Source organism: Amblyraja radiata, chromosome 34 (assembly GCF_010909765.2).
Source record: "Amblyraja radiata isolate CabotCenter1 chromosome 34, sAmbRad1.1.pri, whole genome shotgun sequence".
NCBI lineage: Eukaryota > Metazoa > Chordata > Chondrichthyes > Rajiformes > Rajidae > Amblyraja > Amblyraja radiata.
This window is the reverse complement of record NC_045989.1, coordinates 17,341,704-17,361,959: the sequence shown is the minus strand read 5'-3', so window position 1 is coordinate 17,361,959 and position 20,256 is coordinate 17,341,704. Positions and strand designations below refer to the sequence as shown.

Below are 20,256 nucleotides of genomic sequence, written 5' to 3'. Positions count from 1 at the left end.
TCGCTGTCACTACCCCTACATGCCCAGCGGGAACTGGGACCCTACCCGCTCCTCCTCCCCGATAGAAGCCGGGCCCCTCTGCCCCCTGCCCGTCCCACTCCCTGTCCTCAATGGAAGCCGCCCCACCCCCCCTCCCCTAACCCCGCTGGTGGTCCCCACCACCATTCCCTGTCCCCTTGAGGGCGGGCCCTCATCAACTCCCTGTCCTCGCTAGAGGCCAGTCCCACACAATCCATCCTCGAGGCCGGGTCCCCACCTATGCTTCCCCCTCCCTCCCTGAGGGAGGCCGGGCCCCATCCACTTCCACTAAAAGATCTTATAGCAGAGCTATAAGATCTTTGCTTCCACTCTCTATCCCGACTCTCTCGCCCCCTCCTTTGCGGCAGCAGCAGCAGCTGACTACATCCGGGCGCCTGACGGAACGCGCGCGGGGTTGAGGGCGGGGTCACGCGGCGCGGAGGGGGGTGCCGGGCTGCACGCGCGCGCGAGAGAGGCGGGGTCACGTGGCGCGGGGGAGGGGTTGGCGGGCTGCGCTCGCGGGGGGGGTGGGGGTTGGCGGGCCGCGCGCGCGCAAGCTGTGAAGCGGGGGCGAGGTCACGTGGTGCGGGGGAGGGGAGTGTCGGGCTGCGCTCGCGGCGGGTGAGGGGTTGGCGGGCTGCGCGCGCGCAGGCAGTGAAGGGGGGGCGGGGTCGTTTTGCCAGCGCTCGAGATGCGGGGTCACGTGGGGTGGGGGTTGGCGGGCTGCGCGCGCGCGCGCAAGCAGTGAAGAGGGGGCGGGGTCGCGCTGCCAGCGCTCGAGCACGGGTCGGGTCGGTGGTGGAGACGCGTAAAATGGCCGCTGTTCCCAGCGCCGTCGAGGCACGGTGCATCACAGATTTGCGTGTCGTAGATCTCAAATCAGAACTTAAACGGCGGAATCTAGACATAAGTGGTGTCAAAAATGTTCTCATTGCAAGGCTGAAACAGGTGCGAGAAGCCTTCGTTAAAGTGAAAGAAGGCCGCGGCTTATCGCCGCCGCCTTTTTGTGGGCCTTGGCCAAAGCCTACCTCCACGGTTCCAATGGGAACTGTTGTAAATGTTTAACTGTTAAACTGTTTAACATCTGTTTTGCGTCAACACAAATAGGTCACAGTAAATTAAATGTCCTTTTATCGGTGAAAATGATTGTTTTGTGCTATAAGGTTGTATAATTTCATTTCACCTACAAATTAGTGAAAGGTCCGATTAACGTCCGTTAATACATATGTTTTGATCCAGTGTATATTATCGATAATGTTTGGTCGGAGTTTGCATCCGTAAATAGACTGGCACTCTGACAGAACGTTTTTTTAATACTATCGCAAAGCAACCCCTTATCTGACATAAACTATCGGTTAAAAACTAATAATTTTCACTTATTGTGGTTTGATATAAAATCTACCCACAATTTCCGTTTCAGCAAGTATTTATTTTGTCGAGTATAACTTTAGAAAACAAACATTTTGAGAACAAAAATTAGCAGATATTGGAAATTGAAATAAAAATAAAATACTGTAAAATAAGGAGCAGTATAAATGTTTCAAGTTAAAGACTGTTTAGCAATATGGGAGAGGTCTGATCAAGGGTCTTTGACCTGCAATGGTAATACTTTATTTTCTTCACATGCCTACTTTTTGACATGTTAGGTGTTGTCAGTGCTTTCTGTTGCATAAAAATACGTGATTTTTGTATGTAGAAATAGATATATTGTCCAGTGTATTTGTTGGCCTCAATCTCTAGTATTGTCTCATGGTTAAAAATTGTAGTCTTTGAAGTTATTTGAAGTGGGAAAGTCGATTAATAAAATATAGTCTTTCAGTTTTTGCTGGGAGTATGTACTGCACTTTATCTCAGATGTATGCACATTTTCTAAGTTATTTTGCCTACTATTTTAAAATTTTCCATTATTGCAAATGTAATGCTAGATTTTTAAAAGCTTGTTTTACTTTACTATAATAGGCAATAGAAGAGGAGGGAGGTGATCCTGATAACATTCAGCTTTCTGAAACGCCGTCAAAGAAAACACCTAAAAGCAAAGGTTATCCCCTTATTATTATTTGCTGTACTCGTTTATAAAATGAAAACCCTTATATTTGCTAACAAAATAACTCAAACTTTGTGACCTGTCAAAAAATTGTTTTCTTTGTCTCTTCCTTATTTTGCCACTGTTTTAAGATTTGGGTTACAGTGAACCTATTTACTTATTCTCTCTGAATACATTCAAGAAGAAAGTTAAAAGTTTTCTCAATGTGTTTAAAATATTGTTAAAAATGTAGTCAGTCTGAAGAAGGTACACAAAATTGCTGGAGGAACTCAGCGGGTGCAGCAGCATCTATGGAGCGAAGGAAATAGGCGACGTTTCGGGCCGAAACCCTTCTTCAGACTCGCTGAAGAAGGGTTTCGGCCCGAAACGTCGCCTATTTCCTTCGCTCCATAGATGCTGCTGCACCCGCTGAGTTCCTCCAGCAATTTTGTGTACCTTCGATATTCCAGCATCTGCAGTTCCCTTTTGAACACATAGTCAGTCTGAAGAAGTGTCTCGACATGAAACGTCACCCATTCCTTCTCACCAGAGATGCTCCCTGACCCGCTGAGTTATTCCAGCATGTTGTGTCTAGTTCAATATTCTTGTTCATTGTCTATTACTGCTGAGGATTGAATGTGTAAACTTTACTATGTTGAAAAAGATAGCAATAGTTTTACGAGTGCTGTACAGATAAACCAAGTGTAATAGAGTCGTGGAGGGTTTAGACAGAAGAGTAATATTAAATATTGATGAGACCAGAAAATGACTCTTCTGTCATTGGGAATTAAAAAAAATAACTTTTGAGTTACAATATCACCAGTGTAACATGTTGAGGAAGAATGGGGAAAACCAGGCACTACAGATGCTGTTTTACAAAGGAAGTAAACAAAATGCTGGAGTAATTCAACGGGTCAGAACACTTCTTCATATTGATTGTATGGGTCTGCAATCGGTCTGAGGAGGGTTTCTGACCCAAAACATCTATCCATGTTCTCTAGGGATGCTGCATATGTAATAGAAATATAATCACATGTGGTTAAAGTGCACATTGTCAAATTTTATTAAAGGCCATTTTCATACATTTTTGTTTCACTGTGTAGAAATTACAGCTGTACCGTAGTCCCCCATATCAGGGCACCATAATGTTTGGGACACATGGCTTCACAGACGTTTGTAATTGCCTCCTTATTGCAAGTATAAGCGAGCTCTCAGCACCTAGTCTTTCCGTCACATTTGGAAATTTTAATTGCTATTTATCGACATGAAGACCAAAATTCTGCCAGTGAAAGTCAAAGAAGCCATTATGAGACTGAGAAACAAGAATAAAAATGTTAGAGACATCAGCCAAACCTTAGGCTTACCAAAATCAATTGTTTGGAACATCATTAAGAAGAAAGAGAGCACTGGTGAGTTTACTAATCGCAAAGGGACCACAGTCTGTTCGTATTGGTGGAAATGTATCAGCCTCGATAACAATCAGCACGGGAGCACCTCAAGTCTGCGTGCTCAGCCCCCTGCTGTACTCACTCTATACTCATGACTGCGTAGCTGGTCATAGTGCAAACTCCATCATCAAGTTCGCTGACGACACCACTGTTGTGGGACCTATCACTGATGGGGATGAGTCAGAGTATAGAAGAGAGATCGAGCAACTGTCCATATAGTGCCAGCACAATAACCTGGCCCTCAACACCAGCAAAACCAAGGAACTGATTGTTGACTTTGGAAGGAGTTGGATGGGGACCCACAGACCCGTTTATATCAACGATGGTTGAAAGGGGCAACAGCTTCAAATTCCTCGGCGTGCACATCTCTGAAGATCTTTCCTGGTCCGAGAACACTAATGCAATCATCAAGAAAGCTCATCAGCGCCTCTACTTCCTGAGAAGATTAGGGAGAGTCAGTTTGTCTAGGAGGACTCTCTCTAACTTCTACAGGTGCACAGTAGTGAGCATGCTGACCGGTTGCATTGTGGCTTGTTTCGGCAACTTGAGCGCCTGGAGAGGAAGAGACTACAAAAAGTAGTAAACACTGCCCAGTCCATCATCGGCTCTGACCTTCCTTCCATCGAGGGGATTTATCGCAGTCGCTGCCTCAAAAAGGCTGGCAGTATCATCAAAGACCCACACCATCCTGGCCACACACTCATCTCCCTGCTACCTTCAGGTAGAAGATACAGGAGCCTGAAGACTGCAACAACCAGGTTCAGGAATAGCTACTTTCCCACAACCATCAGGCTATTAAACCTGGCTCGGACAAAACTCTGAATATTAATAACCCATTATTTGTTATTTGCACTTTATCAGTTTATTTATTCATGTGTTTTGTAGTCAATGCCTATTATGTTCTGTTGTGCTGAAGCAAAGCAAGAATTTCATTGTCCTATCAGGGACACATGACAAACTCTTGAACTTGAATATCCTATCTGCTCAAGTTCAAACAATGCCTCAAAACTCATTGACTGGCGGTTCATTCTACTGCAAGACAATAATCCCAAACTACTGCTAAAGCAACAAAGGAGTTTTTACAAAACTAAAAAATGGGCAATTCCTGAGTGGCCGATTTGAACGCAATTGAGCATGCCTTTTATATGCTGAAGAGAAAACTGAAGGGGACTAGCCCCTAAAACAAGCATAAGCTAAAGATGGCTGTAATAGAGGTCTGGCAGAGTATCACCAGAGAAGACACCCAGCAACTGGTGATGTCCATAAATCGCAGACTTCAAGCTGTCCATTGCATGCAAGGGATATGAAACAAAATACTAACCATTTACATGACATTGCTGTGTCCCAAACATTATGGTGCTCTGAAATGGGGGGACTCTGTATAAACACTGCTGTAAATGTCCTTTATTAAAACCTGACACTGTGCACTCTAACCACATGTGATTTATTCTATTACAAATTTCAAATTGTGGAGTACAGAGGCAAATAAATAAATGATGGGTCTTTATCCCAAACATTATTTTATGGCACTGTAAGATCTCCCATTTATTCGTAATTAAGCGTGTACATGACCACGATTCTATTCCAAGTAGAATTAAGCCTTTCTGCTGTAATATAAGTTGCAGTATTATGTAGCTATGTTGTAAGATCCCGTTTAGGTTAGATTGGTGAAATAGAACTGTAAATAGGAAGACAGGAGAATACCACCTAGTCACATAAGCATGCTATGCCATTTGGTCTTGGATGTCATCAAAGAGATGGAAGATGTCAACTGCAATACAATCAAGCAGCACTTGCTCGCTAATAAGTAGCCATCCCCTCATGGGTTCCTTCACCTTAAGCCCCCTGATCAAGTCTGGTTCATTGCACAGCACCAAGCGCAAAATTGACTTTTCTCTAGCAGGCTTGACCACGAGCTGTTCTAAGAAGCTATCTCACAGGCATTCTACAAATGCCCAGTGCGACCCAGTGCTAACCTGATTTTCCCAGTCTACTTGCATATTGGAACCCTCCATGACTACAGTAACATTGTTTTTCTTACATGCCTTTTCCATTTCTTAATGTAATTTGTGCCCTACATACTGACTACTAATCGTAGGTCTGCATTTTACTCCCATCAGGGTCTTTTTATCAATGCAATTGGTTAACTTGTTTTTTCACTCTACGCACAAAAATTCTATGTCTTCTGATCCAATGTCATTTCTTGCTAAGGATTGGATTTCATTCCTTACCAATAGTGCCTTCCCAGCCCTCTGCCCACCTTCCTATCTTTTTTGTTTGCGAAGGAACTGCGGATGCTGGTTTAAACCAAAGATAGACACAAATAGCTGAATTAACTCAGTAGGACAGGCATCATCTCTGGAGAGGAGGAATGGGTGGTGTTTTTAGCAAGACCCTGCCTCGGAGTGCTCTGAGGAAAGGTCTTGACCCAAAACATCACCCATACCTTCTCTCCAGAGATGCTGCATGTCCTGCTGAGTTCCACTCATCTTTTTTGATAGCATGTGTATCTGCCATTCAGCTCCTAGCACTGATCCCCTTTTAGCCATGACTCAGTGATGCCCACAACGTCATACCTGCCAATTTCTAAGCGCTACCAGCTCAACCTCCTTGTTTTGTACACAGCGTGCATTTAGATGCAACACCATCAGTCCATCACCCCTCTTCTCAAAATGGTTGCTGTGTTGCCTGACATTCGACTTGCAGGTCTAGCAACATTTGACAACAGACAAAGCGATCTGTTTGGTTAGCATTCCATTCACTATCCTACACATTATTCCCTACATCATCTGTTATTGTGTGCCATTTGCAAAAGGCACTGATGTTATTAACCTAAGTTACTCTTGACAGCAAAAAACAAAGTGCTAGAGGAACCCAATGGGTCACGTAACGTCTGTGAAGGGAATGGGCAAATAATGTTTGGAGTCGCGACCCCATTTTCAGACTCTGATAGCACCTCTCAAACCAGATCCTCTGCCACCAAAAAGGACATAGTCAACTGTTGAAAGGGAACATCAATTCATGCAGTTCCTCTCAAAGTCATGCACTGCACTGACTTGGAATGTATAAATGCTGGACTTGGCTTCCCAACAGCATTTTAGCCTTGCTAGCAAGACCCACAATCTTAAAAATGGATACAAACGTGATCATGGTGGATCTGATCTTAGCTTTGGTTCTCCATAATCCTCTATTCTCCTACAGGCTAAAGATCTGCCTGTGTCTGGCTTAAAAGCATTCTATGATTTCACTTCAATTGCTCTGTGGAAATTGCCAATGATTCACAATCCTTAGAAGAAATTGCTCCCTAATTCTAGAGCTTTCTAAAAAAAAGAATGCACTTGTTTTATCCTGTCGAGCCCCTTTGGACTGTAGTAATATTTCAATAAAATTACCCCTCATTGTTCCAAACTTTATTGGCTTTAGTTTAATTTCTTAAATCTTGTCTGATGAAATAGCCCTTTAATTCAGGAATCAATTGTGGGGAGCCTTCTGTGAATTGTCTTTAATTAAGATGTACGCCTTTAGTGAAAAAAAGACCAACATGATGCAGTATTTTGAGATGTGCTTTCAACGATCTGCCGTGATCACAATGAATGGCGGTGCTGGCTCGAAGGGCCGAATGGCCTCCTGCACCTATTTTCTATGTTTCTATGTAATGATGGCCTAGAAAGTTGTAGGAAGACTTCACAATGGTGGTACTTGTTTGTGGTAAAAAATCAACATTCCAATTGGCTACCTAATCACTTGCTATACCACATGCTACCTTGGAGTTTCGGGTACTACCATACCCAGATCCTTCTGTAATTTTATCTCTTTCTCTTTAAGCATTATTCTGTTTTACTATTGTTACCAATGTGGATAACCATCTACATCCCAATGTTAAATATCGCTTGGCAATTTTTTTTTTGTGCCTTTTGCAGACCTTACAATTTGCTTTCCTACCTTTTATTGTACCATCAGCAAATTTGGCTCTCTGACACATGTACAATATCTTCAAACAGAGATTCAGTTGCAACACTTAAATGGAAAAATTATTTTCTTGCTGAATAACATTTGGTCAGTTGGAGCTGGGAAGCAATATGTATAATTAAATATTTACTCTGCCAATTGAACATGTTGATGTTGTAAGAAGCGGCCACACTAGATGGTGCTTTTTCGCAATATTGTTACGTTTTGCAAAGATGTCTCCCTTCCATATCAATCCCAGAAATGAACAATCTATTATTTGGTGTAATGTGCAATCAGTACTGTGGTCAGATTTATTCTCAATCCTGAATACCAACAAAATCCTACAGATCCTGGGAGTTGGAATAGCACATTAAAAAGGTCCTTCAACATATTTTGTACATGCTGGCCATCAAGTGCAAAACAAAACTATTCCCAATCTTCAGCACTCATCCCATTTTGCTGAATTGCATTTTATGATGTGGAATTCATCCCTTTTAATTTATGCCAAACCAGCTGAAGTATCATGGCAACTGAAATGTCGCAGATTTTTTTTCATTTGATAAATTGCTTCAAGTAACTTTACCCTTGCATGGATGGTTAATGATCAGAGTTGAAACTGTGATGAATGATCATTGCTTTATTTAGAGGGGGAACAGTTTATTATTGTTTTAAAAACAAAACAAAAAATTGGCGCTGGTAAATTTGATGGATATTGATTTTTTTTCTCTCTGTTCCAGAATTGGTCTGTTTAATTGATCAGTGAGCAATTGTCTTTTTTTTCAGTGGAACTGAGAAGCTGATATAAGTTGAACTTGCACTGCTTTTGATTCCACCAAAATCAGGGTGTTAATTCCAGATACTGTAGTGAACTGTCTAATAGCAGCAACAATGCAGATTTGTTACATGTACAGAAAACATGTTTGGATTTTTTTTTTAAATCCGAGTTAAAATAAACTTTCTCAGTAATACTTGCCATTCATTCAATGTAAATACATATTCTTGAATGTCAAAGCAGTTAAATTAAGTTTTTAAATTGTTATGGAATAATCAGTAACTGAGAATATGAAAAATTTATGAACAATTTTACTTTAGATGGAGTTGCAACATTTAGTTGCTGCATTGGTTAAACAGCATTGGTTTTATTTTAAGGGAGGAAACAAGATACTGATGAAGCTGGAGGTGATGTCAGCACAGAAGAGGATGGTAATAGCAAGGTTGGTAACATTTTTTATGTGTTAAAAGCAACTATGAAAGGCAATATTAATTATACTTCAGGATGCCTCATTAAAAACAAATATATATCTGCACATAATCCGTTTCCAAATGCCATCTTATATAGAATGGAAAATGTGAGTGGAGTGAGACCATCTGTGCTGTTGGCCTTCCAATGGCCTTTAGTTAATTCATAGCTGATCCTGTGTCTCAGTGGCCACCTTTGTGCTAAGTTTCTTATGGGTATTCAAATGAATCTATTCTCACTAAATATTATTGAGATCTGAGTATCAATAGCTCTGAGGTAGTTTTCCTAAGATATCTTTGAAGATTACATTGTCATCCCAATTGCTTGTAATGTCTTTATGTATACTTTGTGTTTGTTGAACCTGCTTACCAGATCCCTCTGTATTGTAACATTTGCTGGTCTCTAGTTCCTTAAAGAAGTATTGTCTAAGTTGTCTTATTCTTAGTGTTATTTTTTTTTTTTTACCATGAACAGCATTACAATTCAAATCATTAAACTTTTTCCAACATCTGACGGTTTGCAAGGAGAATATGAAAACTCTTCGCAGACTCCCTGGATTGCACTAATTACTTCTCTCCGCTGTGGCACTGTATTAGCTTGAACTTCTCTGTAAAGTCATGAAAGTTCTAAAGTTGTTAGCTGCTCTTCACCAGTGGTCCAGTCTGAAGAGGGTCTCGAACGCAACGTCACCCATTCCTTCTCTCCAGAGATGCTGCCTGTCCCACTGAGTTACTCCAGCCTTTTGTATATATTGTTGCATTGACAGTGCTCCCAACATTGGTTTCCTCGTGGAATCTAGCAGAAGAACATGCATCCACTTAAACTGTTCAGTGTGCTTTAATTTCAACACAGGAACAGTTGCAATGCACTGGATTGAGTATAAGAATTTATAATATTTTAGTGAATTAAGTTTAATTAAATGTGTAGAAATTCTTTATTGCATTACTTAATATTTAGGCATTCTAATTGTTATTAAACTTTTGGTTGTAAATGTTCCTGAATGTCTCAGGTATTCAGAAAATTTGATTCCTAACAGTTGGGTAATTCTTGGTAATTCAACCAGCTTTTACAGATTTTTTTGCATTCCATTGGTGGCTCTTAAATTTCAGAATAGGACAGTTAGTTACAGAAATACAAGACAGTTGGTTGCAGTACATATTGTATTAGTTTAATAATGGGTGAACAGAAAATATTTGATGAATTGAATGAATTATGAATGAAAGTTTATGCGGATCAATGTGGTTTGGGTAGTCTAACAAATATAACTAATATAATAAACTATAATAACTATAACAATAAGGTGCAGTTTTATTCTGATGATAATTTCCTGTTCCCAATCCTATTTAATAGGATTTTGTCAAACCTGGTTTTGTGGGTGAATCATTTGATGGGCTTTATAAATTTATTGTATGAATATTGATGCTTTTTTAATGCATTAAAGAACAAATTTACAGTTGCTTTACACACCCAGGGACATTTTACATAATTATAATATAAAATACAGCTTTGCTATAGGTTTGCGATAATCCGAACCTTACTGTCCACATCCCAACTCGCACAAATGTCCCTCTTGCCAGCACTTTGTCATTTACTGACACGCACTGACTTACAGAAAAGTTGGTTTACAAAGAGTTGGAGAACAATACCCTTGTGTAACCCTGACACTAATTATATTTAGTATCTGGGGTTTCATAAATGTGGGCAAATAAAAAGATGTTATGTTGAACAATTGTAAAATGGTGCTTAAGCCACTAAAATGAGTATTGTATCCATTTCTGATCATTGCATGTTTCTATGGAAGTGGAAGATTCTAAAGAAATATGCAATTAAGTTTTACTGACATGGTTCCAGAAATTAAATACTTCATTTGTGAAGGTAGAAAGGAATATTTCCCACTTAGGATTAGATGAAGTTCAGAGGACATTTGAATATTCTCTGATTTTTCATCACCATTAACTATTAAGCCTTTTTCATTCTCCACAGTTACTGCTTGATCTGTCAATGTTTCCAGCATTTTCTGATTTATTTCAGATTTTCGACTTTGGCAGTATTTTGCTTTTGGTATAAAATATCATTTTGGATTAAGAAAAGGTAAATACAAAAGCAGATATTACTGTAGAGTTTAATGACCAAAGGGAGCAGGTTTAAATGATTGACAAAGATCCAGAAGTGATATGAAAAAAAACATTTGCAGCATGTGGTGGAATGCATTGTTTGAAAATGTGGTGGATACAGCTTAAACCGTGGCTTTCAAAAGCGTGATTTAGCTCTTAGGGCTAAGGGAATCAAGGGATATGGGGGAAAAGCCGGAACGGGGTCTTGATTTTGGTTGATCTGCCATGATCATATTGAGTGGCGGAGCTGGCTCGAATAGCCGAATGACCTACTCCTGCACCTATTTTCAATGTTTCTATGGAAGTGGATATATACCTAATGATAACAATTTAGATATGTAAGGAAGGGTAAGTTAATGGAGGAGAGGTGAGATGATAGTTACTTGATTGCTCCATTAAAAAGCCTCCTTTGCTAATTTATTATTGATGTTTTATAAACCACATTACAATGTCTCAGCGTTGAGCTAGGTAGTCAAGGCTTTCCAGCTTTTAACAAAAATTGTTTTCTTAAACTGAATTATGTCTTGGTGAAATGTCGCAATCTTTCAAACCTTTATTGATGGAGCAATTGTAAAAATAATTTAGTCAAGTCACTCAATTATTAATAAGGATGGAAAGGGGAAAGCTGGCAACTTCAGGTTTGGCTATCTAAGTGGTCACAGGACAGAATGTTAATAGCACTCTTCTAATAAATAACTTTAAGGAAGCACTGTTTTTAAAAAAAATAACAATGGGCTTATCTTTCTTTTCACTTCGATTAAAACTGTTGTTTGTATTGTGGCCATCTCAGCGGTTGCTATTAATACTCTACATTGATATGAGATGTGGGGAAGCTATCGGAATGTATCATTTGTATGGTGCACATGGACAAAACTAAACAGATGAAATAAATGCCAAAATGGTTATAAAGTGCATGTCACATCTCTATTGGTATGTTAATTGTTACCTAGTAGTGTTTGTGAATGCATTAAAAATAATTAGGTTCATAAAGATGGTAATTAATGAAATTGTACAGAATTAGTAGTGCTCCAATGTTGTTAAAACATTATTTGGCAATGGGAGCTAGAGGTTAGAGATGGAATTATGATTAAAGGAATTCAGAAATTAATGAACAGAAATATTTAGGTTGAGCCATGGACCACAACAAATGGAAATGAATATGCACAATTATGCTATTGCCAGAGTATGGGATTGTTTATTTAGAACTCAAAAAGGAAACACATTTTGTTTACTAAGAAGAGGAAATTAAAAAAAAAAAAAAATCAATAGCTGCTATGAATGTAGGTGTTATCTCAAGCATCCTGGAGTAATAAGTAATGATTCACTGAAGCATAAATAAATTGAGGACTGTTCTGCTGAGGTGCTGAGGATGTTGAATGAATTTTAGTGAGAGCAGAGGGGGAAACAGATGGTAGAGCTATTTTCTCTAAAACTGTGAATGCTATACGTGCATTAAATAGCAATTGTGCATAAAGTGTCCATAGGTCAGCTTAAAATTTGAGTTATATTGAGAAGTATAAATGTCTTGTAACAGGTGGAAGCTGATATGGAAGCAATTCAGAGTGATTTTCAGGATATAAGTGATCAAGATGGACTTGAGGAACGCAAAATCAGTGAAACCAAGGAGGAAAATGGTGATTCATTCACTGGACGATTGCCTGTGAGTGCAGGTGAACCTGGTGCTGAAACTCTGGATGAGGGAGAACCAGAAGACCAGGTACAGGAGTAGCTGACTTTCATAAAATAGCCAAAACAATTGATAATCCAGATTTGAACAGAATTTCTGCCCAAAACGATTTTCTGGGTAAATGTTTTGTCCATGTTCAAATATATGTTGCAGTAGTTTATTCAGCGCTTACATTTTACCTGTGTAGGAGGATGTAATATAACGTGCATCAAGTAGTTGAAGTAACTGCCCATGATGAATTCCTTAAAAACGTACACATGCTCAAGTTTTTCATCATGTTGTAATAATATATAATTCATTTTCTTTCTTACTATTTATTTTCTATAGTATATTACATGCCAGTAAATCTTATTTTAACCGACATTAGTTTCAGGCAGTATCTGCCAATGAAAACGCAACAAATTAAATCCATTGCATTTGTTCTAAGAATGTCAGGGTACGTACACAGATTTGCATGGTGTAAGTTAATTCTTGCTTTTAATAAAATATATACATTTTCATAATGTGATCTGCAGTCTAACGGGCAGGTATGGTTTAGTAAGAAAGCTTGTAATTTTCACTGAAAGAAGGATTATTAAGTTTCCTAGAGCATGATGGTAAAAAACACTTGGACAGATTGTTAGGGTATTCATCTTGGATTGAATAAATTGTAATTTTTCTGAAGTGTGAAGAACTAGATAAAGGATCAGAAGAGCCAAGTGTTGTGTATTTGTATACAAGCTATGTAAAAAAAATCAAGAAAGTTCACAAGAAAGATGGTAATCAATGAGAAAAAGGAATGGTGGATGATTCATTAGTAACTTGCTCACTACTCAGGATGCATTCCTAGGAATGGGAATGCAAATGGAATAAGTGTTAAAAGGATTCACAAGAGCATTTTGTTTAGAGAGAGATGTTACTGAGTGCTGTTGTGCAGAAACATCATGTTCCCCTGCCGTCCCCACTGCTGTGCTTGAAACCTGGTGTGAACCCCTGCCTGACTGCTGTTAAGCCTCGTAGTACCTGGAGCACATCTTTACTTTTTCCACTGCATCTCACTGCTGTGCCAGGAAACTGGCACAATTCTAGCAATGAATTTCCCATGCTGTAGAGTCTGTGTGGGCTGGTGCTAGGAGGGCCAGAGCAAGCAGAAGCTGTGGTTCCTCCTATTTAACTGTACAGTTTTTTTCCAGACTTTGTTAACAAACTCCACCTTGATTGCTAGCAAGGTAAACAAACAAAAAAAACGTTGAAGACGGAAAGGGGGGCTCTCAACGGGAGATGATGTGAGAGGTCACGGTATCTGGGGATTTTTCCACACATGGAGCAGCTGCTGCAAGCTCCCATCAATGGGCCTCGTTCACTTTGCCAAATAGGATACAGTGTTGAACTTCTGTCATCTTTCGGTGGGGTCTGCACTATGAAAATCTTTGTAGGCAGCTTTTCCGGGCTCTAGCGTGGAATGATTCATTGCTGTGGAGGGCAAGGTTTTGGGTGAAGTGGTAAAATTTATTTTTTTATAGGTATCGTGATTTAAGAATGTTCCTTGTACGAATTTTCATTTTAACATGATTGACCTCTTGGGGTACTTGTTCTCCACGTGTGAGGTGTTTCACTTCAACAATGTTCTAGTGGAGTGGAAAATGATCTTTGTTAACACCACTTCTCAGGGTGGGGTTGGGGGAAAGAGGGTTGAACCAAAAAAGGAGAAGTAGGAGGGTTCGGAAGATGACACCTTGGCAAGAGAAGGTTTTATACATAGCACCTTTTTTTATATAGCACCTTTGTCTTCTAGGTTACCTGCTACTCAACCTTAATTTTCAGCAATATATATAAATAAAAACACAAAATTATTTTCTGATTAGGTGAAAATTTTGCCAAATGTATTGTTGAAGCAAAACAACATTTCCTAAAATGTTGACAACTGCTGTTATTAGAGGCTGCTGTTATGTTATTTTATGTTAAATATTTGAATAAGGAGAACTGAATTACTGTACATGTAATCAGGGAATTATCATTGAAACTGATGTAAAGTCTTGAAGTGGTATGTTGGATTTTCATTAGTTTACAGTTTATGGCTCTAGTACCACATCTGTGTTCCATTGCTGCTAAATATTTAAGGGTGGATTTTTTAGATAAAGACAAATTTACAAATGGGATTGAATTGTGATTCATGCTGTTTTCTCAGGCGGAGGAAAATGAAGAGTTTGTTCTTGAAGAACTGGATGTCCTTCTAAATGAAGAGGTTAGCACTTCTATTTGGCTGAGGTTTTTGTGTACCTTTCTGTCATTTTCTCATTTTCTTCAAAGTGGTGACTTCTTGGCCTCTCCAGGGAGTAGTCACTCTTGCATTTAATCTAGATAGTGACGATGTACAACAGGTAAATGACTGGACGATGTGGACTGTGGCCTGGAGATAGACATTTTTTATTCATTCATAACCATGGGCATCAATGGACCAGCATTTATTGTGCATGATTAATCCTCCTTGGGAGGTAGCAATGAGTTTAGAACAGTTTGTAAATATTTAGAGTGTACTGTTAAGAAGGGAGTTGTGGGTCTTGATTAGTTATCCATGGAGGAATGCCAGTGTATTTCCACAACAAGATGGCATGTGGCTTGGGAGGAAATTGGAAGTATTTCTGTTCCCCTACGTTTATTGTCTTTGCGGTCAAAGATTACAGTTTGGAAAGTATTGCCAAAGAAGTAAGTAGAATGGCATTAAAATAATGCACAATATTAAATAACCATAGACTTTCTGTATCAAATTTTTTGTCATGGTATAGGGACTGTAAAGGTGGTTAATTATGCATTAGTATATACAACATTTTAAAATTCAGATAACTTTATTGTCAGATACACTAGAGTGTAATGGAATTCCTTGTTTGCATGAAGCTCAGAGTATATGGTATACATAAATAACAAAGTACAAGAACAATAAATACGATGTTTGCGGAACAGCAAAATGGTGCAAAGATTGTAATGCAATGTGAAATAGTATAAAACAAAATATGAAAGTACAATAATGAAAAAATTGAGAGGGCATAAAAAGTACGAGGATGTGGCAGCACCTCTGGGAACGTTGTGAAAGAGACTATTTCTTCACTAGTTTGATCAAAGTGGGAAAGAAGCTGTTCTTAAATATGGATGTCTCGGCTTCCGTCCTGTATCTTCTCCCAGAAGGTCAAAGAGAAAAAAGGAATGGCCGGGATGGCAAGACAACCTTGATATTTCCAGTCTTCTTGAAGCAACTTTGAAGACAGACTGGATGAATGCAATGATGAGCCTGTGATGGACTCGGCTGTGTTCACCACTCTGCTGATTCAGGTGGACAACAGCAGTACAGTTGCCATACCAGATTGAGATGCATCCCATCGGAATACTTTCTATAGAGCAAGTGTAGAAGTTTGAGAGAATCCTGGTGAACGTGCTGAATCATTTGATACATCTAAGAAAGTAAATAGAAACATAGAAATTAGGTGCAGGAGTAGGCCATTCGGCCCTTCGAGCCTGCACCGCCATTCAATATGATCATGGCTGATCATCCAACTCAGTATCCCGTACCTGCCTTCTCTCCATACCCTCTGATCCCTTTAGCCACAAGGGCCACATCTAACTCCCTCTTAAATATAGCCAATGAACTGGCCTCGACTACCCTCTGTGGCAAAGAGTTCCAGAGATTCACCACTCTCTGTGTGAAAAAAGTTCTTCTCATCTCGGTTTTAAAGGATTTCCCCCTTATCCTTAAGCTGTGACCCCCTTGTCCTGGACTTCCCCAACATCGGAAGCAATCTTCCTGCATCTAGCCTGTCCAACCCCTTAAGAATTTTATAAGTTTCTATAAGATCCCCTCTCAATCTCCTAAATTCTAGAGAGTATAAACCAAGTCTATCCAGTCTTTCTTAATAAGACAGTCCTGACATCCCAGGAATCAGTCTGGTGAACCTTCTCTGCACTCCCTCTATGGCTATAATGTCCTTCCTCAGATTTGGAGACCAAAACTGTACGCAATACTCCAGGTGTGGTCTCACCAAGACCCTGTACAACTGCAGTAGAACCTCCCTGCTCCTATACTCAAATCCTTTTGCTATGAAAGCTAACATACCATTCACTTTCTTCACTGCCTGCTGCACCTGCATGCCTACTTTCAATGACTGGTGTACCATGACACCCAGGTCTCGCTGCATCTCCCCTTTTCCTAGTCGGCCACCATTTAGATAATAGTCTGCTTTCCTGTTTTTGCCACCAAAATGGATAACCTCACATTTATCCACATTATACTGCATCTGCCAAACATTTGCCCACTCACCCAGCCTATCCAAGTCACCTTGCAGTCTCCTAGCATCCTCCTCACAGCTAACACTGCCCCCCAGCTTAGTGTCATCCGCAAACTTGGAGATATTGCCTTCAATTCCCTCATCCAGATCATTAATATATATTGTAAATAGCTGGGGTCCCAGCACTGAGCCTTGCGGTACCCCACTAGTCACTGCCTGCCATTGTGAAAAGGACCCGTTTACTCCTACTCTTTGCATCCTGTTTGCCAGTCAGTTCTCTATCCACATCAATACTGAACCCCCAATGCCATGTGCTTTATGTTTGTATACTAATCTCTTATGTGGGACCTTGTCGAAAGCCTTCTGGAAGTCCAGATACACCACATCCACTGGTTCTCCCCTATCCACGCTACTAGTTACATCCTTGAAAAATTCTATAAGATTCGTCAGACATGATTTACCTTTTGTAAATCCATGCTGACTTTGTCCAATGATTTCACCACTTTCCAAATGTGCTGCTATCCCATCTTTAATAACTGACTCTAGTAGTTTCCCCACTACCGATGTTAGACTAACTGGTCTGTAATTCCCCGTTTTCTCTCTCCCTCCCTTCTTAAAAAGTGGGGTTACGTTTGCTACCCGCCAATCCTCAGGAACTACTCCAGAATCTAAAGAGTTTTGAAAGATTATTACTAATGCATCCACTATTTCTGGAGCTACTTCCTTAAGTACTCTGGGATGCAGCCTATCTGGCCCTGGGGATTTATCGGCCTTTAATCCATTCAATTTACCCAACACCACTTCCCGGCTAACCTGGATTTCACTCAATTCCTCCAACTCCTTTGACCCGCGGTCCCCTGCTATTTCCGGCAGATTATTTATGTCTTCCTTAGTGAAGACGGAACCAAAGTAGTTATTCAATTGGTCCGCCATATCCTTGTTCCCCATGATCAACTCGCCTGTTTCTGACTGCAAGGGACCTACATTTGTTTTAACTAATCTCTTTCTTTTCACATATCTATAAAAACTTTTGCAGTCAGTTTTTATGTTCCCTGCCAGTTTTCTTTCATAATCTATTTTTCCTTTCCTAATTAAGCCCTTTGTCCTCCTCTGCTGGTCTCTGAATTTCTCCCAGTCCTCCGGTATGCTGCTTTATCTTGCTAATTTGTACGCATCATCCTTCGCTTTGATACTATCCCTGATTTCCCTTGTTATCCACGGACGTACTACCTTCCCTGATTTATTCTTTTGCCAAACTGGGATGAACAATTTTTGTAGTTCATCCATGCAGTCTTTAAATGTCTTCCATTGCATATCCACCGTCAACCCTTTTAGAATTAATTGCCAGTCAATCTTGGCCAATTCACGTCTCATACCCTCAAAGTTACCTTTCTTTAAGTTCAGAACCATTGTTTCTGAATTAACAATGTCACTCTCCATCCTAATGAAGAACTCAACCATATTATGGTCACTCTTGCCCAAGGGGGCACGTACAACAAGACTGCTAACTAACCCTTCCTCATTACTCAATACCCAGTCTAAAATAGCCTGCTCTCTCGTTGGTTCCTCCACATGTTGATTTAGATAACTATCCCGCATACATTCCAAGAAATCCTCTTCCTCAGCACCCCTGCCAATTTGATTCACCCAATCTATATGTAGATTGAAGTCACCCATTATAACGGTTTTGCCTTTGTCGCACGCATTTCTAATTTCCTGTTTGATACCATCTCCAACTTCACTACAACTGTTAGGTGGCCTGTACACAACACCCACCAGCTGTACCAACACCCAAATCTGCTGATGTGCTTTCTTGAACATTGCATCAATGTGAAGAGACTAGATAAGGTTGCTAGTAATGTAGATGTAATGTAAAGGAACTTTAATCTGTCTACCAAGTATTTAGCAGCTCTGTTGATGAAGACATATTAGTGTTCATCACTGTCTCCTGCTTCCTTAGGTCAACAACCAAATCTTGTTGACATTAAGGGCTAGGTTGTTGTTCTGCCGCCGTGTCAAAGTTCCCAATTTCTTTCTTGTGCTTACTCCGTGTTATCGTAGATCCTTCTGACAACATTAGTATCATCAGCAAACTTCAAGATTGAGTTGGAGCTATACTTGGCAGCACAGTCATGAGTGTGAATGGAGAGATTAAGGGACTGAGCACAAACTTGAGGGTTGTATGCTTTGTCCTCTACTTTACCCTCTGTAAATAGCTTAGATGCCATTGAATATATTTCTGAAGTTAAGCTTAGAGATGCAAAAGAAATGCGAGAGCTTTAAAATGCAGTGAGATAGAAGAGAGTTGGACAGTAATATTCAAGTTAAATTAAATCTTAATAATGGATATGCTGTATGGGCTGAAGACTTGGTATAAGTTGACCAAGACTCTTCTGCGTGAATGTGCAAGAAGGAACTGCAGATGTTGGTTTAAACCGAAGATAGACACAAAATGCTGGAATAACTCGGGGACAGGCAGCATCTCTGGAGAGAAAGAATGGATGACGTTTTGGGTTGAGTCCATTCAGACAGTCGGGTGGGGGGGAGAAATGGAAACGAGAAATATTGATGGTGATGAGAGATAGAGAACAAATGAATGAAAGATATGCAAACAAGTAAATATGATAAAGGAAACTGATTATGTTAGCTGTTTGCTAGGTGAGAATGAAAACCTGGTGCAACTTGCATGGGGGAGGGATGGAGAGAGGGAATGTAGGGGTTACTTGAAGTTAAAGAAATCAAAATTCCTATCACTGGGTTGTAAGTTGCCCAAGCGAAATACGAGATGCTGTTCCTCCAATTTGCGTTTAGCCTCACTCTGACAATGGAGAAGGCTTAGGCCAGAAAGGTCAGTGTGGGAATGGGAATTAAAGTGTTTAGCAACCAGGAGATCAGGTAGGTACAGGCGGACTGAGTGAAGATGTTCAGCGAAACGATCGCCCAGTCTATGATTGGTCTTGCTGATGTTTGAGTCCACATCTTGAACAACGGATACAGTAAATACCTTTTCTTCCGACTCAGTGTGAGAAGGGTGTCGACCTGAAATGTCACCCATTCCTTTTCTCCAGAAATGCTGTCTGGCCCGCTTAGTTACGCCAGCATATTGGCTATATTCTGTGTAAATGTTCGGCCTAATGACCAAACACTTCGAATAGCAATCACGAATGGAAATCTTGGGAATTTCTTCCATGGCTGTTGCAATGAAGACGCACCCCCAATTTAAATCGCTAAATTTTGTGAAAAGGACGGCAGGACAGGATCAAGGGTTTGGTTTAGTCCAGGGGTCGGCAACATCGCCTGCATGCCCTGGGAAAAAAGAGAAAGAGAGAGAGAGAGAGAGTAACCCTCGACATAGTTATTCACTGGATAGTCTTGTTGAGTCAAAGGAGGGGACTTGATACTTTGTTAATCGTGAACAGTATTTTATGTAATATTTTTGTAATGGCCAATAGAATTGTGACATTGTAATTTTCTCATAATTTTGTTTTATTGAAGTAAACACATTTTTAATTAACCTGGTAT

The 20,256-nt window shown here is 40.1% G+C and overlaps 1 protein-coding gene across 4 annotated transcripts in view; it reads left to right on the top strand.

Annotated features, from left to right (window-relative positions):
* Positions 1–756: 756 nt before the first annotated feature.
* sltm (SAFB like transcription modulator) overlaps positions 757–20,256 on the top strand; it is a 50,707-nt gene continuing 31,207 nt past the window's right edge. For 2 of the 4 annotated variants that reach the window (XM_033050296.1, XM_033050295.1), the window contains exons 1-4: positions 769–966; positions 1,978–2,056; positions 8,587–8,651; positions 14,646–14,702. In XM_033050296.1, coding sequence (XP_032906187.1) covers positions 832–966; positions 1,978–2,056; positions 8,587–8,651; positions 14,646–14,702 — 336 coding nt within the window. In that variant the 5' untranslated portion in view covers positions 769–831. Of the gene's footprint in view, positions 967–1,977; positions 2,057–8,586; positions 8,652–12,325; positions 12,509–14,645; positions 14,703–20,256 lie in introns of all 4 variants that reach the window. The other 2 variants (XM_033050292.1, XM_033050294.1) reach the window with 2 other exon arrangements.